At 51.8% G+C, this 24,137-nt stretch overlaps 11 protein-coding genes across 11 annotated transcripts; 5 read left to right on the top strand and 6 right to left on the bottom strand.

Moving 5' to 3' along the window:
- Nucleotides 1-1,103: 1,103 nt before the first annotated feature.
- PSV08DRAFT_245322 (amino acid/polyamine transporter I) lies at nt 1,104-2,948 on the top strand (the record flags this gene model as incomplete). Its single annotated transcript, XM_014219244.1, has 5 exons — nt 1,104-1,274; nt 1,331-1,466; nt 1,522-1,576; nt 1,630-2,093; nt 2,149-2,948. 5 exons carry the CDS (start codon nt 1,104-1,106, stop codon nt 2,946-2,948), a joined length of 1,626 nt encoding a protein of 541 aa, XP_014074719.1.
- Nucleotides 2,949-3,349: 401 nt separating this feature from the next.
- Nucleotides 3,350-4,857, bottom strand: PSV08DRAFT_387007 (Aldehyde/histidinol dehydrogenase; the record flags this gene model as incomplete). Its single annotated transcript, XM_014219245.1, has 2 exons — nt 3,350-4,762; nt 4,816-4,857. The coding sequence occupies 2 exons, from the start codon at nt 4,855-4,857 to the stop codon at nt 3,350-3,352; spliced, it is 1,455 nt and encodes a 484-aa protein (XP_014074720.1).
- Nucleotides 4,858-5,922: 1,065 nt separating this feature from the next.
- On the bottom strand, nt 5,923-7,493 carry PSV08DRAFT_218970 (uncharacterized protein; the record flags this gene model as incomplete). The annotated part of the gene is made up of 3 exons (XM_014219246.1): nt 5,923-6,066; nt 6,125-6,391; nt 6,441-7,493. 3 exons carry the CDS (start codon nt 7,491-7,493, stop codon nt 5,923-5,925), a joined length of 1,464 nt encoding a protein of 487 aa, XP_014074721.1.
- Nucleotides 7,494-8,137: 644 nt separating this feature from the next.
- Nucleotides 8,138-10,690, top strand: PSV08DRAFT_198234 (uncharacterized protein; the record flags this gene model as incomplete). Its single annotated transcript, XM_014219247.1, has 5 exons — nt 8,138-8,353; nt 8,445-8,555; nt 8,607-9,302; nt 9,368-9,631; nt 9,703-10,690. The coding sequence occupies 5 exons, from the start codon at nt 8,138-8,140 to the stop codon at nt 10,648-10,650; spliced, it is 2,235 nt and encodes a 744-aa protein (XP_014074722.1). The 3' UTR covers nt 10,651-10,690.
- Nucleotides 10,691-10,762: 72 nt separating this feature from the next.
- On the bottom strand, nt 10,763-12,157 carry PSV08DRAFT_386999 (uncharacterized protein; the record flags this gene model as incomplete). Its single annotated transcript, XM_014219248.1, has 4 exons — nt 10,763-11,072; nt 11,126-11,295; nt 11,350-11,774; nt 11,827-12,157. 4 exons carry the CDS (start codon nt 12,155-12,157, stop codon nt 10,763-10,765), a joined length of 1,236 nt encoding a protein of 411 aa, XP_014074723.1.
- Nucleotides 12,158-13,197: 1,040 nt separating this feature from the next.
- PSV08DRAFT_386998 (flavoprotein) lies at nt 13,198-13,932 on the bottom strand (the record flags this gene model as incomplete). Its single annotated transcript, XM_066093466.1, has 1 exon — nt 13,198-13,932. The coding sequence occupies one exon, from the start codon at nt 13,930-13,932 to the stop codon at nt 13,198-13,200; it is 735 nt and encodes a 244-aa protein (XP_065949382.1).
- Nucleotides 13,933-14,439: 507 nt separating this feature from the next.
- Nucleotides 14,440-16,037, top strand: PSV08DRAFT_175124 (UbiD decarboxylyase family; the record flags this gene model as incomplete). Its single annotated transcript, XM_014219250.1, has 2 exons — nt 14,440-15,453; nt 15,507-16,037. 2 exons carry the CDS (start codon nt 14,440-14,442, stop codon nt 16,035-16,037), a joined length of 1,545 nt encoding a protein of 514 aa, XP_014074725.1.
- A 127-nt stretch (nt 16,038-16,164) lies between these two features.
- Nucleotides 16,165-18,281, bottom strand: PSV08DRAFT_360419 (thiamine pyrophosphate enzyme, N-terminal TPP binding domain-containing protein; the record flags this gene model as incomplete). Its single annotated transcript, XM_014219251.2, has 6 exons — nt 16,165-16,498; nt 16,548-17,720; nt 17,777-17,948; nt 18,001-18,123; nt 18,176-18,218; nt 18,271-18,281. 6 exons carry the CDS (start codon nt 18,279-18,281, stop codon nt 16,224-16,226), a joined length of 1,797 nt encoding a protein of 598 aa, XP_014074726.2. The 3' UTR covers nt 16,165-16,223.
- Nucleotides 18,282-19,171: 890 nt separating this feature from the next.
- Nucleotides 19,172-20,107, bottom strand: PSV08DRAFT_386997 (uncharacterized protein; the record flags this gene model as incomplete). Its single annotated transcript, XM_014219252.1, has 2 exons — nt 19,172-19,788; nt 19,840-20,107. 2 exons carry the CDS (start codon nt 20,105-20,107, stop codon nt 19,172-19,174), a joined length of 885 nt encoding a protein of 294 aa, XP_014074727.1.
- Nucleotides 20,108-20,679: 572 nt separating this feature from the next.
- On the top strand, nt 20,680-21,838 carry PSV08DRAFT_175723 (RmlC-like cupin domain-containing protein; the record flags this gene model as incomplete). The annotated part of the gene is made up of 3 exons (XM_014219253.1): nt 20,680-20,947; nt 21,027-21,461; nt 21,522-21,838. 3 exons carry the CDS (start codon nt 20,680-20,682, stop codon nt 21,836-21,838), a joined length of 1,020 nt encoding a protein of 339 aa, XP_014074728.1.
- A 493-nt stretch (nt 21,839-22,331) lies between these two features.
- On the top strand, nt 22,332-23,774 carry PSV08DRAFT_369442 (KR domain-containing protein; the record flags this gene model as incomplete). Its single annotated transcript, XM_014219254.2, has 3 exons — nt 22,332-22,449; nt 22,548-22,999; nt 23,430-23,774. The coding sequence occupies 3 exons, from the start codon at nt 22,332-22,334 to the stop codon at nt 23,772-23,774; spliced, it is 915 nt and encodes a 304-aa protein (XP_014074729.2).
- Between the last annotated feature and the right edge of the window lie 363 nt (nt 23,775-24,137).

The raw sequence follows: 24,137 nt of genomic DNA, 5'->3' as shown, positions 1-24,137 counted from the left end.
TTTCGCTAGCCCATCCACTTTGGTTAGTATTACACCTGAAAGCACAGCGTTGAGTAGTGTACACGTGAAGTGTGGGCTCCTTATCGCCACCGTGGGTGTAGGTGAGGTCCGACCTCCACATTTCCATCCCGTCAGCCACGCGTCAAAGAAGGTTTATGAGCAGGCCTAGAACTCCAGACCCATGGAAACAGTAACACTCTCAGTTCTCATCAAATGCGGGGGTGGCTAAACTAGTACCAGGTGATGTGTACTATCGAGGGAGAATGCCCGGGCGAAGCCTAAGCGTCGGTCCATTTGCTGTAGTCTCACTGTCCCGGCCATTGTCTGGGCTGCCTTGCAGCAGGCCCCGCAGCCCTTGTTTCCGCTTGTTTACTGCGCCGGGCCAGATACGACGGAACATATAGGGGTTCTTGTTGGGGTAGCAACTGCTCGATTAGTACTCAGTTTTCTATCCTCAAAACGTCCTTTCCACATTTTATCATTCAATTGTTATTTGTGCATTCTTCTTGTAAAATCCTCTTGTTGTTCTTTGCGGGTTTCTACAGTGGAGCTATCTTCTAATTGAAGTTTGTCGAGATGCTTAAAGACTGTTCTGTATAGGACATAAGGGAGAACAGCGAGAAAATCTCATCTTCTTTTAGTAATAGATTAGTTAGGAGTAATAAATATAGACGCGTATATGCTGACGTGATTGCAAAAGAGCTGTAATACACCCAATTGTGACCCCAGCATGTTCCGTCGTATATGCCAGCCCGCAACACTATCTGCATGCGACCCCGTTTGTTGATGCCTTGCTGAGTAGTTTCCGGAGTCGACAACAAGTTGCGTATCTACGTCGGGCCCCACGCACAAACCCCCAATCTTTCAGGGTTCATGGGCCTGCCACACTATCTGTCGCAACACTGACTCAAGATGCTCTGATAAGCTCTCCCTCTTTCGGATAAGTCGAGCGCTTGTTCGGAACGGCCGCATATAGCGCCGTCACGTTCTTTTACAATGTCCCATCCCTATAACCGTGTCGCTGGCCAGCACAGATGCCATCTCTGCTTTCACAGACTCCTTCGCTTCGCTGAGGTGACTGTGTGCTTCTTGCTTCTGTCGACATGCAGACGCCGCAGCGTGCTTCGCATGAACTTCCGGATTCGAGGCTGAAGCTTTACCCCACAAATCACAGCAACAAAGGGGGCATGATGGATTTCGAGCTCAAGGGTAGTGATGATGAACATGGCATCGGCGAGGTCACGGCGTTTGACATGCAGGCGGGGCATGCGGAGGTGAGTTACTGCCAGCAACATCGAATTATCGCGAACTGGATTGCTAATTTTTGCAGCCGCCGAAAGTGTACGGATTCTTCTCCATGATGGCACTTGCAGTGTCTTTGATGGCGACGTGGGAGGCGCTTTGCAGTACAATGGGATCTGGTCTGGTTAGCGGCGGACCAGTTTCTCTCGTCTATGGGTTCATTGGTACGTACGCTTCTTGGAAACTGCAGTAAAATTCCATGCTAACAATTTCGTGTAGTGTCCTTTGCTGGGAACATGCTGACTAGTATGTCGCTGGCCGAGGCTGCAGCCATGTGAGTAGCATTAGTGCCATACGATTAGAGCATCATTGACAATTTTCCATCAGGTTTCCTTCTGCAGGCGGCCAATATCAGTTCGTTGCCGAACTCAGCCCACCATCAATCAGGGCCGCCATGAGCTGGTACTGTGGATGGCTCACAGTTCTTGGATGGCACGCTTTCACAGCATCTGCTCCATTTGGAGCAGCCAATCTCACCTTGGGCTTGATCCAGCTCTCCTATCCTAGTTTCACACCCAAGCCATGGCAAAACAGCTGCATCTATTGGGGAATTACCCTGATAGCGCTTGCATTCAACCTCTGGGGCAACCGTATCTTGCCCCACATCCAGAACGCCATTCTCACCTTTCACGTGGGCTTCTTTTTTATCATCTTCGTTGCCTTGCTGGCTTTGAAGCCAGAAGCGAACAGTGCCGAGTTCGTTTTCACCGAGTTCCGCAACAGCACGGGTTGGAGCTCTGATGGCGTCGCTTGGTTCCTTGGAATGCTGACCTCCTGCTATGTCATGATAGGTATGCACCCCGACCACTTCCGTAGTCTCTTGATTGCTGACTCTCACATCTGAAGGCTACGACTCGGCAACTCACATGTCGGAAGAAATACCCAATCCAGCCCGCAACATCCCCAAAGCTATGCTCCTCTCCATCGCCATCAACGGCATCATGGGCTTTGCCATCCTCCTCCCCGTCCTTTTCTACATGGGCTCCCTCGACGCAGCCCTCGCCTCTGGCGCCTTCCCCATCATCCACATCTTCACCAGTGTCACAGGCGGCAACAAGGCCGCCGCTAGTGCAATGACGTCCACCATCATCATCTCGGCCTCCTTGGCCACCTTCGGCCTTCTAACCGCGACATCCCGCATCCTCTGGGCGTTCGCCCGTGACGGCGGAACCCCATTTTCCACAGCATTGGGGCACCTGGGAAGCAAGAGCCAGATTCCCGTGACGTCGCTGCTGGTGTCCACGGCCATTATCATCATTTTGGGTGCGCTGCAAATCGCGTCCTCGACTGCCTTTGCCGCTATCCTCTCCCTCACCGTCGTCGGACTCAACCTCTCCTATCTCATGCCCATCGTCCTAATGCTCTACCGCCGCATTGCGACGCCCCAGATGCTTGTTCCCGGACCGTTCAAGCTAGGCAAAGCAGGCATCCTGGTGAATCTTCTGTCGATTGGGTTTCTGATCTTCACGAGCGTGTTTTTGCTATTCCCGACCGCGCAGCCCGTCACGCCGAAGAACATGAATTATGCCAGTACGGTGCTGGGAGGAGTGTTGATCCTTGTTACGATTGATTATTTGTTCAGGTCCAAAAAGATGTATACGGGGCCAACGCTCGTTTTGCAGGGTATGGCGATGAGAGAGGGATGAGAGATTGAATGTTCTGAGGAGATGTCTCTACTTAGTGTCTCGTTATGATTTTGGGATGTAAATTGTGCTGTTTGGCTTACAAGCCTTGGGCAGGGGTTGTTAATGTACTACAATGATGTTTGCCGCATTTGTGGAGAGGCATCCCCCTTGAACATCATCCCAAGATCTTTCTTATCTTCTGCTACTTCGTAAAGTGCTTTTGCCAGATCGAACGTGCGTTACTAAGTGCTTAGGATGCTGAGCAACCCTCTCGATCAAGTCAAAAAGAACTCGTCAAGCACAATAACATGAGGATCGAATACGTCGACATCACGTACACCAGCACAAGGTCTCACGAGCACGAGAGCAAAATCTCGAGAGAAAGATTAAATTCCAATAACTAAACTGCACAAAGGGCCCACCTACAGTCTCGGCTTCATAGCAATCGCGACAGTCTTGGGCTCCATATAGGCCATCAACCCCATCCTCCCTCCCTCCCTACCATAGCCACTCTCCTTGGACCCTCCAAAAGGCGTATAAGCCGACGGCGCAATTGGCATATTGATACCCACAAACCCGCACTCAAGGTCCGACGACAGCCTCAGGGCCCGCGGCACATCCTTGGTGAACAGCGCCGCTCCAAGCCCGTAGGCGGAATCATTCGCCATGTCAATGGCCTCGGCTTCGGACTTGAACGTCTTGATGACCAGTACGGGTCCGAAGATCTCGTCGCGGTACAGCGTGCTCGACGACGGGGGGTCGAGGATGATGGTTGGCTGGATGAATTGGCTCTGAGGCCCTTGTGACTTACCGCCTGCTAGGATGTTGAGGTTTTCGTTGCGGGCGACGTCGATGAAGAAGTTTACGCGGTCGCGTTGCATGCGGTCTGCAATGGGGCCGAGGAAGGTGTTTGGGTCGCTGGGATCTCCGAGGGCATTTGCGAAGCCCTGGAACCGCATCTTGAGCTCTGCGACAAAGGTCTCTGCAATGGTGTCCTGGACGAGGAGGCGCGAAGTCGCGGCGCAGACCTGGCCGCAGTTGAGCAGGAAAGACTGAGACATGTGCGTAAGGGCCTCGTCCATGTCTGCATCATCGAAGACGATGGCGGCGGATTTGCCGCCGAGTTCGAGCGTCACGCGCTTGAGGTTGCTGTTTGCGGCCGCGATTTGGATTTTGCGGCCTGTCAGGGTGGACCCCGTGAAGCTGATCTTGCGGATCTTTTGGTGAGAAGCGAGGAGGCCGCCGGTTGGGCCGAAGCCGGTGACGAGGTTGATGACGCCAGGTGGGAAGCCTGCGCGGCGGACTAGGTCGGCGAAACGAAGGGCACCGAGAGGTGATTTCTCTGAGCTTTTGAAGATGAAGGTGTTGCCGGCTGCTACGGCTGGAGCAATCTTCCAGCAGAGGTAGAAGAGGGTGGCATTCCAGGACGCAATGCCCGCACATACGCCCAATGGTTCATATCGAACCATTCTGTATGAGCCATCGAGGTCTTGGAGAGATTCTCCGCCGAGCTTGTCGGTCCAGCCAGCGTAGTAACGCCACCAGGTTGACATTGTGGATGCAATCCACTTGGTAGCTGAGATTGGGGCGCCCATTGCAGCCGTCTCAAGCTCAGCAAGCCACTCGAGATTCTCATCGATCAAGTCGGCGAGTTTGAGCATGCACTTTGCACGCTCGGGGGCCGGCGTCCTGCGCCAGTGCTTGAATGCAGCATGAGCTGCGTCGACAGCGTCGTTTACATCTTGCTCGCCAGCTATCTGTACATTCTCTGCGATGGTGGAGTCGTCGTAGGATCGCTTAACGGTAAACGACTCGCCAGAGCGAGCATTCCGGAACTGGTAACGCGTGGTTAGATGTGTCTAGATATTGTTGTGATGGTCATCCATACCTCATTGTTGATGAAGAGGCGCGTCTCGATGGATTGAGCCATGATTTCGAACTGGAGGAAAATAGAATGATGTCACTGCTGTGTATTGTTTGCTGTGTCGTCTAGATGTCAACAATGCTTTCGATCTGAACTATTCTCTCACGTCCAAAGAAGCCGGGGGCATGTCCGATCCATGCTCACGACTACCAAATCGAGAATCCCTACTCTTTGCACCAATCGCAGCAACCCTGCCAATCATCCAGGCCAGACCAAAGTCGTCACCACAACGGTTGGCGGCGGCGGATTCCGCGGTTTCGGAACTTCCGATGCTAACGGCGACTTGGCCCTGGGTTCAACAACGCCCATGGCGCATGTTCCTACATGCAGCATGCCGGCGGAAAAGTGGAGCTCAGGGTATTGCCCCGTTTATGCGGTATTCCTTCCGCGCAGTCCTTCGCGGAAGCTGTCCGCGCCCTGCTTGCTTTACTACTAGCGCTGAGCAAGCGACTGCAGACATGTCTAACCATGCAGGGATGTGAAGGGTCGAGTTTTCCAATAACAGCGCCTCTCTTTCCTGGGCAGCCCTGCTGGTACTAACCTCTTTCGAAATTTGGAATACCCTTCACGCAAGCATCTCGATAGCTGACAAGTACTATTGACCAAGATTGTAGTGCTGTCAGGAAGCGTTGGATCGTCACTCGATTGCATTGTATTCTGGCTTGGCTGTTTCAATTTGATCAGTGCTCATCATACCTTACCATCTGCAGTTGATTGACAACTAAATAAAAAGATGAATTCTATGCCTGCGCCATTTGAAAGTGCTGTGTCTGACTGTCAACGTGGTTGTCGAGTGATTGATACTACTTGCGCAAAGGCAATGTTGAGTAATGCGACAAAACATAGGCATAGCTCTCCATCCCAGGCATTCAAGTTCACGACGCACATGGAAACTGTTGATTTGAGAAGATTGATGACACATTCATTTCCTGCAGTGAAGGATCACGCAAGTTTTCGAAACATCTGGCTGACTACAGTCTTTGTACAATTCGATCTTTTCGTCTTTCAAGTCATTCGGGAATAAATCAGGGAAAGGGAAATAAAATCCCTGCCCTCATTCATCATTAGCGTCTAAAGCGAAGGCTTCGTCATGAGCCTGTTGATCTTCTCATTCGTCTTGATAAACTGCTTGTAGTTGGGGAACATGTCATTAGGGTCCCATTTCTCTCGGATCTTGAGGAACTTGGCGAGCGCAGTGTCAGACATAGGTTTACTCTGTTCATATTGTCAGTTCTACCATGTCAGCAGCGACGTGGGCTTAGACCCGGCTTACATTTGCATCTTCAACGTTTGGATCATAGTCTGCAGGATATGTGCCGCATGCAACCGGTAGAGCGCGCTTGTATCGCTCGAGCATCCGTTGCTTGATCGCAGGTCCCTTTTTTTGGTCGAGCCAGCCTGTGACGGTAGATATGTAGTACTTTTGTGGGATGCTCAGAGAAGCAACTTTCTCGTTGGCGACAATATCGCAAATGCAGATAAACACCGACGTAATGCGCGTTTCGAGCTCAGTGAGAGCGGGCTTCAGGGCTTCGATAAGCTGAAAATTGTCAGTAACAATCTATTGTTATCCATGCTTCAACACTTACTCGTGGAATGGGAATGCTTGGTTCGCTGAGAAGACTGAGAATCTGCCAGTTCTCGCCATACTTGTTTCCAATGAACTCGCGCTTCTTGTCGAATATGTCGGTGAATTCTCGTTTTGAAACAGGGCGCATGTCAATCAGGCAGTCCTTCACACTCTCCGGAACGTTGTCGTAAGCACTCAGTAGGGTCCGAGCTTCCCGTTCAGTGTCAGAATAGCAAAGAAGACTGAGGCCTAGGTGTAGCTGGGATGTCTTGGGTATGTCGTCTGTGAGGATGGTGTTGTCGTACTTTTCCGGATAGAAAATGGTGAGATTGAGATCGGTGCCATACTTGGGGGTTTCTTCGGCCTTTTCGAAGAACCATGTCAACAAGGTCTCGTACTTGTCGCGGAGCTGGAAAGTAAAAGTGCGTTCCCAGAGCTGAGAGCTTGGAATTGTGCGGGCCCAAAATTTGGTTACGACACCGAAAAAGCCCAAGCCGCTGCCTCTGGCGGCCCAAAACAGGTCAGTGTTCTCGGTAGGGCTGGCAATGACAATGCGGCCGTCGGGGACCACAATCTCCATCTGAGTGATCCATTCCTGGCATGTGGCTCCCCAACCTCGCACAAACCAGCCTTGTCCTCCGGCCAACAAGAAGCCTGCGGCGCCGACGGTAGGCGCATGGCCATGAGGAAAGAAGCGCTTAACCTCTGCAAGCTTTGCCGCGACTTCCTCTACCCGTACAGCAGGACCAAAAGAGATCTCACGGGAGTGGGGATCATAGTCGACATAGCGGTTCAAGCTGGAAGTGTCGATGAGTATGCCGTCCTGGATCAGTGCGCTCAGAGGAAAGGCATGGCCGGAGCCACGAATACCAACCGTCATACCAAGTTCGGTGGCTCGTTGGAGAGCTGCCGAGACTTGTTTGGGTGACTTGACCACATGTATTTCGCGTGGGTAGCGTTCTGGTGTTGTTGCACTGGGGTTGTTGCGGCGGCAACGATCGTATTCTGGGGTGCCCCGGACGAGGACGTCCGCAGAGAAGCTGGGGCGTGTGTCGTAGGTGTACAAGGCCATGTTAGGCAAGAGGTGTGTGTGTGTGCACTGAGTAGGCGACGAAGAACGGATGCAGTGGTGTACAAGAACGACTCCGACTGGCTTTAAGAGATGCTGTCAAGGCTGCTGTGGGCCCGACCTCGACAGGGTGGCAGTCGTGCCATTTCCGTAGGAGAGACGCCGTCACGTGCCGGACGGCGGGATGTGATGAATGCAATGTGGGTGGAGTTGCAAAGGCGAGACGCTCTCCGGCGGCCATGGTCCGGCACCACTCCGAGCATATCGTGGTCCGTGCACAAGTGAAGGGGCTCGTGCACGTGACTGTCTAGTGCAGTGTAGACTACACCACGCTACACTAAAAACACTACACTGGGTACACTAGATGGCCTCCCTGTCTCGTCCCCGGCACTTTCTCGGTACCTACCCCGCGCGGCTCACTCCCGCACGTCTCCGACACATGCACAGACGACAGCCTCGCCCTGGCCAATCTATGCGTTCATTGCGGCCTAGCTCTATCATGGCGATAAGCAGCGAGTGTGGAGGGGGCCCGATTGTTATCTCTACAGTCTCAAGACCAACCCAGACGCATTCCCCCAAAGGGTCCATTCTGCTGTCCGCAATCCAGCACAATGAGCCCCTCGCCGCCAAAACGCCCCTCGTCCAACATGGAGCAACAAAACCCGGCCGGGACATGCCGCAAACGTCGCCTTCGATACGTATGGCGAGCCTGCGATGTGTGCCGGCGACGCAAAGGCAGATGTGACGGCCGTAAGCCTTGCGACTTCTGTCGCTCGCGTGCGTTGGACTGTCGCTACACCGTTGACCCAGACTCGACAAACGAGCCTTCGCAGCCAGAGGATCCTGCTGCATCTTACTCTGCCGTTGCTGCCCCTCCAACATTGCCAGCCAATGCGTTGGGGGCGAACGCGTATGTTCCCTTCGTGCTCCGAGTCGCCCTTGCCACTAACCCAGCATGCTCTTAGCAAGGGCGAGTCCATCTCTCGTGTCGTACTTGCGCTGCAAGCACAGCTTGACAGCCTCGTCACACATATGGAGTTGTCCAACGAATTACACACCTCACCAGTCGTTGAAATAGATCCCGCGGTTCCCCGCCAGAGCGCGGTTCCCCGGCAGAACCCGGCCCTCGAAGGGTTGAGCTCTGCCCTCCCCCCTTCCAGGGATGCTCAGATCAACGCAAACCCAACATCAACACTCAATGCTCCCACAGCAGCCGTCGCAAACACGTCAAAGCCATCTACTCGTCGCTTTTACGGTCCGACAAGCCCTGACTATAGTCTCAATGCTGCTGCGATCAAGCTGCGAATGGCCCAAGCTCCTCCTGGCGGCCCTACTATCCCAGAAGAGACCAATCCTAGCCTGGAAGATGATCAAATCGACGACGACGACGAGCGCAATCTGGTTCAAGATGAAGTCCATGGGTCTGGCGTTCAAGAGCGCCTTGCTAAAACTAGGCTACGCCAATGTCTGGCTCAGTTGCCATGGCTCATTGCCAGAAACGACGCCCTGCGCCTTTTGAATGTATACCATAATGTCATTGGCCGCCTTCATCCTATTTTGGATCCAAAGCGGCTTGTCGAGCAGGCCGAGGCCTGCTATGTGTTCCATTCGAAACCCACGTCCGATGCCTCAATTCTCCATGAAGACACCATTCTGATCTTATATTTAGCACTCTCAATCGCGCTTGCTGCCGAACCAGCCTCGCAGTCACATATTGGGAAAACGCTGTATAAAGGCGTGGAGCACCTGATCAAGTTGAAATTAGCATCCGAAGTGTCAAGCCTAGACCATGTTCTAATCGCATTATTGGCGGTAAGCCTTCCATCCTGCTCAAAAAAAAAAAGATGCATTCACTAACATGATCGAATCGCGAGCAGTCTATTTACCACTTCTTCACTGGTGACACGCGTTTGGCATGGCGAGTATGCGGAATTTCGGGGCGTATGGCAATGGAACTTGGGCTTCACCGCCGAGACGTCCATTGCCATCTTTTGCGAGACGAGAAGCAACGCACTGGAATCAGCGCTCTCATCTGGAGCATAGTGATCTTGGATAGGCAATGGAGTGCTGCCACTGGCTTGCCTCAAAACTTTCAGGAATCAGATTTTGATCAATCCATAGAGCCTCCGGTGAGTCATCTAGTCTTGAAGACCCAAGTGCGATGCTGTGGTTGCCACAAGGCCGATTCCTTTGCTGACTTCAGGCATGATAGGAGGACGCCTGGTACCTTCGAGCGATGATCTCATACACCTTCATGAGTCCAAAGTTCGAAGTACCCATATACCGAGTTGCTGCTGGTGCAACTTATGAGCAAGATGACGCTTTCGAACTACTCAATTTCCAGATTGACCAATGGCTGAAGAAGGCCATAGACGGTTACGGTATCTACCACCCATCCCCTGAGACAGCTGTTGGTGTAAAGCCAACGGCAGACCCCTCAAAACCCCCGTCACCCGTGGCCACGTTGCTCTATCTGCGTGCCAATGCCTTCCGGAGTATCATCCTTCGCCCATTCTTTCTTTCAGGCTCCCACTCCAATGTGAGCGTTAAAATGATCAAACCTAGCATGAAAATCATCTCCGACACTATCGGTGTACTCTCTTTGCTGAACTCCAGCACCGACGTTTACAAAACCCAGCATCCGTTCTTCCAACATTTCCTCAGCTCTTCATGTGCACTTCTTTTCTTAGTGGTGGCGTATGTTCGCGCGGACCGCAACCGGGCGGTCATCATGCAGTCCGCTGATTTGCTGGAGCCTTTTCCTGGCTTTGTAAAGCGAGAGGTGGAACGCGCATTGGCTCTCACGACAGCGTATAGTACACTGTCGCAGAATTCCTCCAGACTCGCGAAGAGGCTGCGTCATTTGGAGGAGCAATTAGCTCGGCCAGACTTTCTCCAACCTCCTCCAATCGAGACCGCCCCTGATCGAATTCTGCAACCACAGCAACATCAGCAAAGACCCCAGATTCAAAGAGGACTAGGTGAGAAGGGAGATGCTGTTAGCGGCGCTATTGGCGTGTTCCTGGATCAGGCAGATTTTCTGCAAGTCGCGGATAACACTATGGGAGATGAAACAATGAATGGCATGTGGTGGAACGACATTGATATGCTTTGGCCGGATTGGCCGAGCAACGAGGTAGTGGCGAGTCAGTGTGTATAAATATATTTTCCTATCCATATTAAGCAGATGTTTCGGGTTCCCAGGTTGCGACTGATTCAAACTTTGACAAGCTGTGATTCCACGACACCCAATTGTGTCTCTCTTCGACCAGCTACGCGTTCTCTTCGCGGACCTGGAAGCCGATCATGGTATTCGAAGTGACCGCATCTTTATTTCGATACTTTTGTGCCGTTTCAGCCCCTGTAATGGGCAATCTGTACTCGAGTTTCTTCCCGTCCTGGTTCTGCCCGCCTGGCAGAGCGTACGGTATAGGCAAGTACTCTGGCAATAGACCCAGCTGAGCCAGCACAGTACCCTGGTCCCAGAATATATGTTCGTGGTAAAGACGGTCGCCTCGAATGTTGACAACCGCCATGAAGGGAATTTCAAGTTTGCGGCCTGTCGGGGGGATCCCCGGTATTCTACGACTTGTCAGCACCGCGACAATCACATTTGGAGATAAGTGACATCTCACAGCCAGTCCAACGGAGCGTTGTGCGTGCACTTAAAAATGAACTCATCGATGACGCGATCGATGCCTATGGAGCGACTTATCAACTCCTGCTCGATATCTGTGGGATTCGAGTAGATGAAATGGTTGGTATAGAAATCTGTAAGTGCCTCTCGTCCAATACCACCCGTGAGCTACGCACGTTAGCGATGCGTTGAAACACGCCCCTACTGCGCAGTTAAACATACCGTAGGCACATGGTTGACATATGGCTCTTGCACCATGGTCGCCATCGTCTTCGGCACTGACCGATCTTCGAACTCCCAGTACGTATGCTCGTCCCAAATCGCCTCGAGATCGAACCACGGGCCATTCATGCGCGGTTTGAGGAATGACAGATTCCGCGTATGCGACACTGATTCTATGTTGTAATCAAATTCCAGCTGGAAAGGCGTAGCAAAGAGGTGAGATTTCGCACTAGGGTAATCGTGGACAACACGGGTTTCGGTCCGGGGCGGCTTGCGCATCTTGCCCGCCATGTGTTGCAGTACAGGCACGGAGGTTATGGCGAGCTTGTGATGTTCTGCTGCATTTGCGTAGACGACGGCGCCGACGATTGAGGAGTGCGATGTTAGATATGGTGCTGCGCGGTTCCAAAGCTTCAGATCGTACGCTGCCATCCGAATCAGCAACGCAATGCGCAGACTGGAACTAGGGTAACTTACCGATGACGCCAATTGCATTTTTCGGCTCACACTTGTCAGCCTTGGACAGCTCTGAGACGGCCAGACTTATTGGGTCTTTGCCCTCGAGAAAGGCTTCTTCAAGAAGTTCTACAACTGTGTAGCTCTCTTCTCCCCATTTCATGAGCGGTGATGGGACACCATTTTCGATGCGCAGAGTCGTGTCATTTGTAGCTCCTGACTGAGTGACAAGCACAATGAGTCCAGGTCCGGAACCTTTGCGGGACAATGGCTGAGAAAGTATTACACCAGGAGCAAGACGTGCTAAAGAAGGGACGGGAAGAGGAAGAGGAGTTTGGTCAGCGTCGGCCATGGTAGTGTATCGAAATGAAGCCTTGGAACTTATGGGGTATGAGTCGACAGTGTATTTAGGCCACAGCTGTTGATGTATTCACAGGTTTTCTACTGAAATAAGGTTCGGGGGCTAGCGACATTATATGAGAAACTCAACTCGAGCTCAGCTCTAGGGCCACGGGCTTATGGAGCGGAAGGAGGTGGAGTGCCGTGGCGGAAGGCTCGAAGCATTAGATTGACACGTGCGAGTACATTGTTTCTGGAACTAAGTTTCCATGACAGACTACGGAAGGTTTCAGCCTCCCGGTGTTGCGATCACGTCACGTTCTAGTGACTAAAATGACTTGTATTCCACGGATTGGCCGCGGTATACCGTACGTAGTACCGGACGGGCCAATGCCCGCTCCACCCCACCACTTACGCGATCGCACCACAACCACGACAAATGGAGCTTATCGAGGTTGCGCTTGCAGATATCGCTCCTTTGAAACCTAGCGAAAAAAAATATGTATTCACCCCACTCGCGAAAAAGTTTAGTATCAATTAAAGAACGCTCGCACGCTGATACTAAGGTAAAACAGCTTCACGCTGCGTTGAGGTTTACGATTGTCATGCTCTCCACCTACAACAAGCAATTGATCAGGACTTCTACGTAAACTTACTGTACGCAGCACCACATCTGTATAAGATCTTGTTTCGTCTCAGCTTCAAAGATGAAGAAAAGACTTATTGGTTACTACGAAGCTAATTACTTCATTCACTCGTGTTGCTGTCGCGTAAATTAAATCACTGGCCAAATACCGACTGATATATTTGACGATGAATGTTACTGGATTATTCCTCTCAAGAATCTTGCGATTGAAGTCTTTCGATGAAGCTCTACAAGCTCATCTTGATGGTGAGTTCGGTGGGGCAAGTGGGACATTGAGCCGGTGGGTACGGCAAGGCATTCAGTTATGACACTCAAGTATGGGAATCACATGACATGGACGCTTGACTCGTAAACATTTGATTGCAAGATGCACAGGTATCTATTCCAGAGCTCAATGTACCCAAGCCTCATTTGTTCCCCCAATTACAGCCATTCCACCTCTCAAACCCGTCGGTATGAATGCCAAAATTATCCAACATCCTCCCAACACTCTGCTCGACCATGTCCTCCAAGCTCTTTGGCCGCGTATAAAACGCGGGCATGGGCGGAAAAACCACGGCGCCCATCTTCCTGACAGCCAACAGATTGTCGAGGTGGATATCGCTCAGCGGCGTCTCGCGCGGCACCAGCATCAGTGGCCGGCGCTCCTTCAACGTCACATCGGCCGCGCGCGAGATCAAATCGTCGCAGAAACCTATGCGCACCGCGGCAAGCGTCTTCATGCTACACGGGACTATGATCATGCCGTCGTGCAGGAAGGATCCGCTGGCAATCGGGGCCGTCATGTCGCGTGCCGTGTAGACTCTGGAGGCGAGGGAGTGAATTTCGGCTTCTGTCCTGTCCGTCTCGTATTTGAGGGTTGTATGGGCCCATTTGCTCATTACGAGGTGCGTTTCTATGGAGAGGTCGCGTAGGATTTCAAGAAGGCGGACGGCGTAGATGGTGCCTGTTGCGCCGGTTATGCCGATTACGATGCGTTTTGGACGGCATGGCTGTGTGGGCTTGTGGGACTGGTAGGGAGTTGCAGTCGAGAAGGCGTGGTGGTGTTGAGTGACTGCGCGAGTGCTGATGCGGTGGTGAAAGTGGAATGCACTCGTCAATGGGCGACTGACGCGGCAAGGGCGAGGGCAAAGCATAAGCATGTTCGAGGTGCAGCGTGAGTGGCCAGCCACATGGCCAACATGTTGCTATCATTACTCGTATCGGTGCGGTTATGGGCCCCATGCTGCCATCCTGGACGCATCCCCCGCCCGGTGTTGGCGGCTGTTGCACGCCGGAATGGGCGACGGAATTTCCGAAGCAGGCGTGCGGACCATTCCGAAGCCTCCGGAAGGCTATCTAGGAGGAACGTTCCTACACCCCACGCTACGGTAACCCTAACCCTGACCCTGCAGATGGGCACTGGACCCCGGCCTGTGCTTGCCTAGCGCCGGCTCGCGGGTGGGCCGGAGACAGGGGACCCATGCACAGTGGATGAGCAAGCCCCAGAAGGGAAGAGCGAGGACCTCAGCAGCGAGCCCAGTCCATGTGTGCGACCCTAGCTACCATCTGCACACCGTCATCAATAGAGGCAAATGCTGTCGGGAATGCGCTTCTGCAACCCTCGAAGCTTTCGAGCGGCTATGATACACCGCCATCAGCGACGTCTCATGGCTACTACTACTACTGCCCAAGGCACCTCCAGTGCACTTCAAGCGAGTCAAAGTCCGAGCGCACCGCACGACTTTCGAGCCTTCCTCGATGTATTGCGCGCTGACAATGACCTGGTTGAAATCAATACCGAGGTCGATCCACATCTCGAGGTTGGAGCAACTGCACGTCGTGTCAGTGAAACCGACGGAAAGGCCCCCTTATTCAACAACGTCAAAGGCGCCCGCAACGGCCTGTGGCGCATCTTCAGTAACGCCGCCGGGCTGAGAAAGAACGAGAATGAGAGGTTCGGTCGTGTCGCTCGAAACCTCGGACTTCCCAAGGACGCGACCTGGAAGCAGATCTGCGACCGCAGTCAGGAGGGCAAGAACAAGGCTCCAATCCCCCCCAATGTCGTCCTGACAGGGCCGTGCCAGCAGAATCAGATCCTTGGCGATGCCATCGACCTCGACGCTCTTCCAGTACCCTTTCTGCACCAGCATGACGGCGGAAGGTTTCTCCAGACGTATGGAATCCATATGCTCCAGACTCCTGACGGATCGTGGACGAATTGGTCCATCTTCCGTGCCCAGCTCTATGACAAGCGACATCTGGTTGCCCTCATCAACCCGGGACAGCACAATCATATGGTCATGGAAATGTGGAGGAAGTTGGGCAAGGACGTGCCATGGGCCCTTGCGTTTGGCGTACCCCCTGCTGCGACCATGGCAGCAGCCTGCCCTCTTCCCGAAGGTGTGAGTGAGGCCGAGTACGTTGGTGCCATGCTAGGACGTCCTCTCGACCTTGTCAAGTGCCAGACGAATGATCTTCTTGTGCCTGCCAATAGCGAAATCGTGCTCGAAGGTACACTGTCGACTACCAAGATGGGCGACGAAGGGCCCTTTGGTGATTATCTGGCACACCAATTCGACGACGAGCGACGGCCAGGCTCTCTCCTCAAGGTCGACGCCATAACATACCGCGACGACGCCATCCTGCCCATCTCCGTTCCAGGCCGCATCGTCGATGAATCGGTAAGCCCACTAACCCTCTACTCTCCCTTACAACTTCACTAACACGCACCCAGCACACCACCGCCTCCCTCGCCTCCGCCGAGATGGTCACTCTCTGCCAATCCCACGGCCTCCCCATTATTGATGCCTACTGTCCCCTCGAAACAATGGGAACCTGGTGCGCTCTGCAGGTCTCCCTACCGCAGCTCGCCCTCCTGAAAACCGACGCCGAATCCTTCAGCCGCCAAATCGGGAACCTGGTCTTCTCCTCCAAAGCCTCGATGCTCATCAACCGCGTCTTTCTCATCGGAGACGACATCGATGTGTACAATTTCAAAGACATCATTTGGGCGCTCAGCACGAGAGCGCGGCCGGGGTTTGACGATTTTCCGTTTGAGGATGTGAGAGGGCTGCCGATAATGCCGTATATGTCGCATGGCAGGGGAGATCGGAAAAGGGGAGGCAAGATGGTGACAAATTGCTTGTTGCCGGCCGAGTATGAGGGGCGGAGGAATTGGATTCCGGTGGATTTTGAGAGTTCTTATCCGGACACGGTCAAGGAGAAGGTCAAGGAGATTTGGAAGACGACAGCAATCGGAGAGTAAATAGAGTCACCTGTGTTTATAGAGTCTGCCAATTGCAAAACTCGGTGTATCGCTTCTCATATCATCGCATCCCTCACGTTACCAACGTCATCAGCCAGTCTTTTCCACTTCTGATCATGAATAATCGATACTCGAAGATACCATTGATCATATATCTCAATTCTATGCAATAGAGCTACTTGACTCCTAGAGACTTGCCTTCTCCCAAGATCCTTTCAGCCGCACCTCGAGCACAGCAAGAACCCCTTTCTTCACTGACTCAATCGCTTGAGGCAGCAACTCATCCAACTCCTTGACACTGCTCGCACATCCGGCCCAAGCGTTATGCCCAGCCGCCGCCTTTGCAATGCCAGAATAATCCGGCGTAGGCGCAAACGAAATTCCAATGCCCTCATTATCAACCTCTGAGCCAACACCATCAGGGTGCACAAGGAGAAGTGATTTGCGCGGAGCATTCCATCCTGCACCAACAGTCAGTCCCAGACCTTCTCGAAATTGGAACAAACATACCTTTGTTGCTCAGAACAATCGTCAACGTCGGAATCGAATACTTCCTCGCAATCCAATAGACCGTGCTCGGCACTCCAAACATCCACGTTCCATCCCCCACAATCTGACAAACAAACCCGCCCTTCCCCACTCCCCCTGCCAAATAGTCTGACGCGAGCTTCACTCCAATGCTTCCTCCTCCTGACCACCCCAGCCCGCCTCCACCGCCGTTGATCAAGCACCCTGGGGTATCGACCTGCAGTTGATTGCACGTTGGCAACGCATTCGTCACTGCCTCGGGACACCAAATCGTATTTTCCGGGCATAGCTTGCGCAGCTGCGATGCCAGGTACGGGGTATGCGCCGGCAGACTCTTATCCACGGGTGGCGCAGCAATAACTGCGAGATTATCCAGACGCGCCCGGTGTTCCGCAATCATCTTCTCGCGACGAGAAAGATACGGTTCCTTGGCCAATACTGCGGGGTACGTCGCATGGCCCGCAATATACCGCTGTATCTGCTTGAAACTCAGTTCCGCATCGGCACAGTACCGGTACTTTGCGGGGATGTAATGAAGCAACATGTTCCTCTTCAGCGTGTCCACGTCGATATGCATAATCACCGCGTCGGGGCGCGGAGAGCATTGGGTAGGAATCCAGGGGACGTCGCAGTCTACGACGAGGATCACGTCTGCGGTTCGTATGCTCTCGTGCGCGCCGATTTGCAGCCCCAGAGATGCGGGGTGTGAATACGGGAAGCAGACATCGCTGCCCAGAGCGTCGATGACGCGGAGACCGGGGACCGTGTCTGCGAGCGCGACGAGAGCGCCGCACGAGGTGTGGTTGCGGCCAGAGTACCCGGTTATGACGAGGGGTTCTTGCGCGTTTACCAGGAGGTCTGAGATGGTTTCTACGCCGTCTTGGGCGAGAGGTTGAGGTGATACGGGGCCCCAGACGGTTTGATCAAGCTTGTAGGGCGTGATTTCTTGCTCGAGGACTTCGCGGCCAGCGGTGAGGTATACAGGACCTTTTGGATCAGAGGTCGCGAATTGGAGCGCGCGGTTCACCATTTGCTTTACGTTTGTGCCCGTCTTGATTTCGCCCGTATATCGGCAGAATTGTTGGACGATTTGTTTTTGGTCGGGGGCGTCTTGGAGCCAGTGGATGTATTCGGTGCGGGAGCCACGCATTTCGCCTGGATTCTGTCAGTAGGGGGGCTTTGGATTCGGGACATGAAGAATTAAATGTTACCTTCGAGTGTGAAAGGTGAGAGACCCGCGAATATCAGTACTGGGACTCGTGCAACGGAAGCATTGTGTACAGCGGCACCGAGGCATTGAGTACCGACATCTACATGCACGATCACGCATTGAGGTTTACCAGTAAGTCGAGCAAAGCCATCAGCCATTGATAGCGCAACAGTCTACAGTGGAAGTCAGAGAGCTCCTTCACCCAGGTTGCTGCGGAGTGTTCACCTCATGGGGGCACGTGATGACTTTTGGAAAGCTTCCGGTTGGGTCCTTTTTTCCTCGTGCAATCGCTTCCATTATCCCAGGGTGGTCAGACCCCAGGTTAACGAAGACGTGTGAGATACCGGCCTGGAGCAATGTTAAAATGTGACCATGAGGGAACATTGACTACATTTCGTACCTCCCATAATGCCTCGAAGAAGGCAGTCGCTGTGGTGTATTTCCTGCAGGTAATCAACACTATGCTGGGCACTCAATTCTGCTCAATGTACCAACATTTGACTCATGGTTGTGGTAATCCTCGAATTTCTCGAGAGGATGCAGATTCAGAAAGCCCTCTTACGACCCTTCAATATGAAGTCATATGCAGATACATGGCGCTGGGTCCACATGCCGCAACGCGTCTACGTAGTTCCGGCGCATTTCGGAATACGCGTTAGGCGTGACCGAACAACGTTGAACCGCCGCATCGAACCGAATTAGCAAGCAGTCCTTAGCCTCTAGGTCTATCTGCACGGTAAGCCGTTTCCTTCCGTGGGGCTTGTGATTCGTCCGATGTCGGGTTGGGTGTTGCAGTGGTGATTTTGGGGCTGCGGGGAAATTGAAGTTGGTGGTTCCGAAAGGGCGAGGTAGTACTAGTACTACTAGCATTGCTCGGGCCAGTAGTAGATGCTCCAAATTGTTGGATGAAGCTGCGCATGCCATTGATGCCATTGACTTCATGGAATAAGAATGGTATTTGTAGAGTGTGAAACTTACATCTTGTTATCGCATGTCAATTCTGAACGAGAAGTCTCAAGGAATTCACGAATCTCGTGTTGGTGTTGCTCGCTAGGTAGCCGAAAATGGACAAAAACTAATGTTTGGCTGCCCGACTTCGTCACATCTTGGATCGCATCGAACATTGCAATGTAATTAAATTCCTGTAAATTGTTGCTGCAAAATTTTCAACTGCCCTAAAGTGAGTGCAATCGTGTATGGCGGCTGAATTGACTTGTTTCTGCTTGCTGTATATCGTATCAGGTCAATCATGTCAGAAAAGAATAGCAGGCCACACCTTGACCTACGTAGCGTAATCGGGTATCGTTAAAAAAAGACTTCGTAATCAAGGTAAAAAGATTCAATAATGACGCATTTCAGCATGTAGACGCAACTGCCTTAGTGACCTCTCTAAAAACTACTCATAAACGATTTTATTCCTAGTCCTCCCGCAATGCTCCACCTCCACCTCCACAACATCGCCATCCCTCAACCACTTCGGGCCCCCAGCCTGCCCAAACCCTACCCCCGATGGCGTTCCCGTCATAATCACAGTCCCTTTCTCAAGTGTCGTCCCCTGGCTCAAAAAGCTAATAATGGTCCGGACATCGAACAACAAATCGCTAGTAATAGTCTTCTGCCTCTCCTCTCCATTGACCCAGGTCCTTAACTCGAGATTTTCCGCCGCCCCAACCACAGCAGGTGACACCATCAACGGGCCAATAGGTGCGTACTTGTCAAAGCCTTTGCTGAAGCACCACTGCGGGACGCCTCCAGCGTACGCAGGATCACGCTGCCATTTGCGGGAGCTGATGTCGTTGGAAGATACGTATCCCGCGACATGGGCAATGGCGTCATCTTTGGAGATGTTTTTCCCCGTTTTGCCGATCACAATAGAAAGCTCACCTTCGTAGTCGGCCTGGTCGTCTTGTGCGATTTTGGGAATTGGAATGGTTTCGTTCCAGCCGGCGATTGAGGTATTGGCTTTTATGAAGAGGGAAGGGTAAGGGGGCGGTTTGCGGCCTGCCTCCGCGACTAGTTGGGGGTGGTGAGATACATTGCGGATGAGTGTGGAATTGTGCTTACTGTGTGTCTTGTAGTTTAAGCCGATGCAGCGTACGGTGGGGACATCTTTTGGCTGGAGGAGATGTAGGATCTCTTTTATCTTGACAATTTTTCCAGTGCTTTTAACTTCAAAGGGGCTGGTGCCTTCGAGAATCTCTGCTTCTAAGCCGGTTTCCAATTTGGACATGAGATCCTGAGCATTTTCAAGTTGTGGCTCGCCATAGTGTTCAGCACCGTCTTCGCCCCGGAAGCGAATCAATCGCTTCCAAGATGCTCCGGGAATGCCCATGACGAAGGATGATCGAGAGAGAAGGGTATAATGAAAGTGACACTAAGCGGGGTAATGAAAAATTTGAGTACATCTGTAGAACTGTCGTTCGGCATGTTTTATGCGTGATAATGCCCAACTGTTGGTCCTGGCTGCTGCAAAGCCCACGGAAACGAGCCGGACCTCGGGGGCTAGCGTGCGGAGGATCGCCACCCAATCGCCGTGTTCGACGAACGGGCTCCGAGGATGCCCTGGCATGCGTAACGCAACGTTGATCGATCGTTTTGTAAGCATAGATGATATTGGAATTGTACCCAGTGTCATGATTCGCCCGGCCTCGCACACCTTCGTTTGGTGTTGGTGCTTTCCGATGCGTCCAGAGCACAGAATCTTCCGTCAGCAGGTGCGCATTCGTTCCGCAGGCTTAGAAACATGCGTTCGTACATCCAAGTATCTTTCATTTGTAAAATAAGTGGTCATGCATATATAAATTCGAATTTGATAACTGATGATCCATAGCTTACCTTATCATTCCTGCCCCAGCCCAAACTTCACTAACCATCTTTGACTACTATCCTGCTTAGATTAGCAAGATGACCTGGATCTTATCGAGCAAAGAGGTCCCGCATCTGAATGGTGACAGTAACTCTCCAGAGAAATTGCTTGCCGACGTTCAAAAGCATGCTGTTTCACCACTCTGGACCCAGATGAAGAGATTGAACCCTCCACTGCCCAACCCCCAGGCGATCCCTCATCTATGGAAGTACAGGGAGATCCGACCAGACTTGCTGCGAGCCGGAAAGTTGGTAACTGAGAAGCAAGCTGAGAGGCGGGTATTGATGTTAGTGAATCCTAACAAGGGTATGTCTAGGCATCGCCGCACCTGAATGACCTCAAACTCATGATGGTAGTAAAGAATCTCGACTGACATTTTCCACAGAAGCGCCATTTACCACAGACACCATCTACGCCGGCCTCCAACTCGTAATGCCCAACGAAACCGCCCCGGCCCACCGCCATACCGCCTTTGCCATGCGCTTCATCATCGAAGGCGAAGGCGGCTTCACCGCCGTCCACGGCCGCCGTGTAAACATGAAGCGCGGCGACGTCATTCTAACCCCAACCTGGAACTGGCACGACCACGGCAAGGATGGTTCTGGCCCTATGATATGGCTTGACGGACTGGACCTTCCTAATTTCGTGCATTTTCCCGTGCATTTTGTCGAGCATCACACTGCGCCAAGGTATCCAGCAGAGAACGTGGATTCGAATACCTCGCCGATTGTATTTCCATGGGAGAAGATGGCGGAGAAATTGGATAAGGCGCCGGAGAAGTGGGTTTCGTTGCCTTATCTTCAGGCCAATGGAACAGAGGGTAAGTGGGATGAAATTTTAAAATCGTGAATGAGTGTCAGATCTGACATGTGCAATTTAGTGAGCAGAATACTCGGCGGTTCAGCTGAGCGGCTTAACGCAGGGGAAAGTTCTCCAACAGTGCGGGAGACGGCTTCTTCCGTGTATCATGTTGTTGAGGGATCAGGTTACACCGAGGTAGAGGGTAAGAGGTTGACCTGGGAACGTGGCGATACTTTCTGCATCCCATCATGGCATAAGTATCAGCACTTTGCTTCGGGTGAGCAGACTGTGTATCTGTATCGCTTCGATGATAAGCCGATGCTGAAGGCATTGGGGTTCTATCGTGTGGAAGGAAGTGATACAGATACTTTGGCTTCGTCGTGGACAGCGTTGTAGGTTCATTACTGTCGCAAAATCACGGCGCGGGATTGAGGGGCTTTGGATCAATGACTTCATTCGTCTTACGTTCTTTGTTCAGAAAGAATTGTCACGCGTTTTAGCAGAGCGAATTCAATCGTTCAAGGTTTTGCCAAACACTTCAATCACGATGACCGAATTTGAGTTGTGAGATCTACATCTTCAACCTCGCAACTCACTATTTGTGCCGCGTAATACGAGATGGGTGCAGTCCGAGTGATGCGCGAAGTAGAAGTGCACTTCCAGATTCCAGTCAAACTACACAAGGAGGTATCATAGTCGATTGGTTTGGTTGAACGACAACATTTAAGCTATAATGGCGTTGGCTCTGAGGATGATGCAGCAGCAGCAATAACATCAGGACTTCAAATATGTGACAAACGAAGAGATCACCAGTAAAGTCACCAGTAAAGATAGTCTCAACGGACACAACGATCAGTTCACTCCTGATAATACCTACACTCTTTTCAACATGACAGATGACCTTGGCATCTATTACTTAATGGTAGGTGGAAAACAGGGCTCGAAACGAGTTAATCGGCCGACGTCCGATCATTCTGGCTGGAGTATTCAAATTCATGTCTTAGCAGGTTTTTTTTGCTATGCGCTGTATCAGTGCATATTAAAAATAAGGATGGCTTGAAAGCAGTATGAATAAAGATCAATTCCACGCTACTACCCCTTGCAGGTATTGTCAATGGTGTCATGGTGCTTCGGGACAGCCCCTTCATCGACACGTCCTGGAGTGACTTCGAGACGGTACTAGTACCGAAAGTGGCTGGAACTTGCAACCTTGACGAGCTCTTCGGTGAAGACGAGGCTTCGGACTTCTTCATGAAGGCTTCGTCTGCAATTCCGATTGTTAGGATTCATGGCCAGTCCGCTTGCAGCGCGGCGAACCATTACATGGTAAGCCTCGTGCGCAATCGCCGGAGTCGGGAATTGGCGGACTCCTTTGTCGTCATTGATTTGCTGATGGGACTAGGCTACATTCTCCGTTCGGAAGCAAAACACCGCACTGCCATTCAAACGTCTCTTTTACTACGAATGGATAAGCAACCAGAAACAACCCTGCACGACATGCTGGCCATGGCCATCGAATGCGGACGACCTGATTCAGACAAGCAATCTGAAGGCATCGTGCGGGCGTCAGCTAAGTCCTGTTTCTGATCTCGGTTTGCTCGCTTCAAGCCATAAATTCATGTTATTCTCTTTCATGAAACCTACCACTACGACTATGGGATGTGCGCAGCTATGCCCTTTCACCATTGACAGGAAAAGAATTAGTACAGGAAGGAACGCGTTGTAAAGATTAACATGGTCATTTCTATTTCTAGCGATCATAAACGAGAATCTATGCAGACGCTCAAATGCGATGATATATACACATCAGGGAACAAAAGTCCCGTCTTCGAGACTATCAATTTGTACACTCTGAAGATCTTTCCAAGCTCAGCATCTAAGCAGGAGCAGAAGAGTAAAGGCATTTCTTAGGCTCGGTCTCCTTAAGCGCCTTCATGGTGAAGGGAGTGCATCCCTCAGAACCAGCAGGCTTGTCTACACCAGAAAGCCAGATCTTCCAGCCTCCGCCAACAGCGCCGGGGCAAGCCTGGAAACCAACATCGCCGGTCAGACCACCAGCAGCGAAGACGAGGTCACCGTCGTCGTTGATCTTGAAGGGGCCGCGCTCCTGGTTCTTGCCGATGGGCTGGACACCGGTGGTGTAGCGGACATTGCCCACTCTACCCCCACTCCTACTTCTACCCCTATCTCTACTACCCTTACTACCCTCGCAGGTATTTCGCGCGCTCTTACTACTACTATACTCAAGCGTCTAGTACTAGGGTACTATAATAAGAGCAACAGTAGCTACGCGCCTATAGTAAGAAATAAAGCTAATTATCTACTAGCCTAAAAGGGCGTAAATAAGGTAGTAAGAGAAGCTAAAAAGAATATATATTATAGCTAAGGCACGCTACTAAACACAGCTATTTATTAAGATAATAGCTATATTTAGATCGCGCCTATTAGCACTAAAGTCTACAGTTATATAGGGTTAAACTAGTTAAAGCTACTACTATAGAACGCCTATAGGCTAGTAGTTATTACCTATTATAAGTAATAACTACCTTTCTCTATCTTTATATATAATATATAATTTACTAACTAGAGTATAGTAAGAAGGACCGCTAGCGCCTTTTAGGCGGTAAGTAGGCTAGTTACTAGTACTACTAACTAATATATATTAAGCCTAGGTATATTATAGTAAAGCTTAAGG

The sequence above is a fragment of the Bipolaris maydis genome (genome assembly GCF_028858645.1).
Source record: "Bipolaris maydis strain C4 unplaced genomic scaffold PSV08scaffold_4, whole genome shotgun sequence".
NCBI lineage: Eukaryota > Fungi > Ascomycota > Dothideomycetes > Pleosporales > Pleosporaceae > Bipolaris > Bipolaris maydis.
Note: the sequence above shows the minus strand (reverse complement) of the source record. Positions and strands in the feature narration are given on the sequence as shown.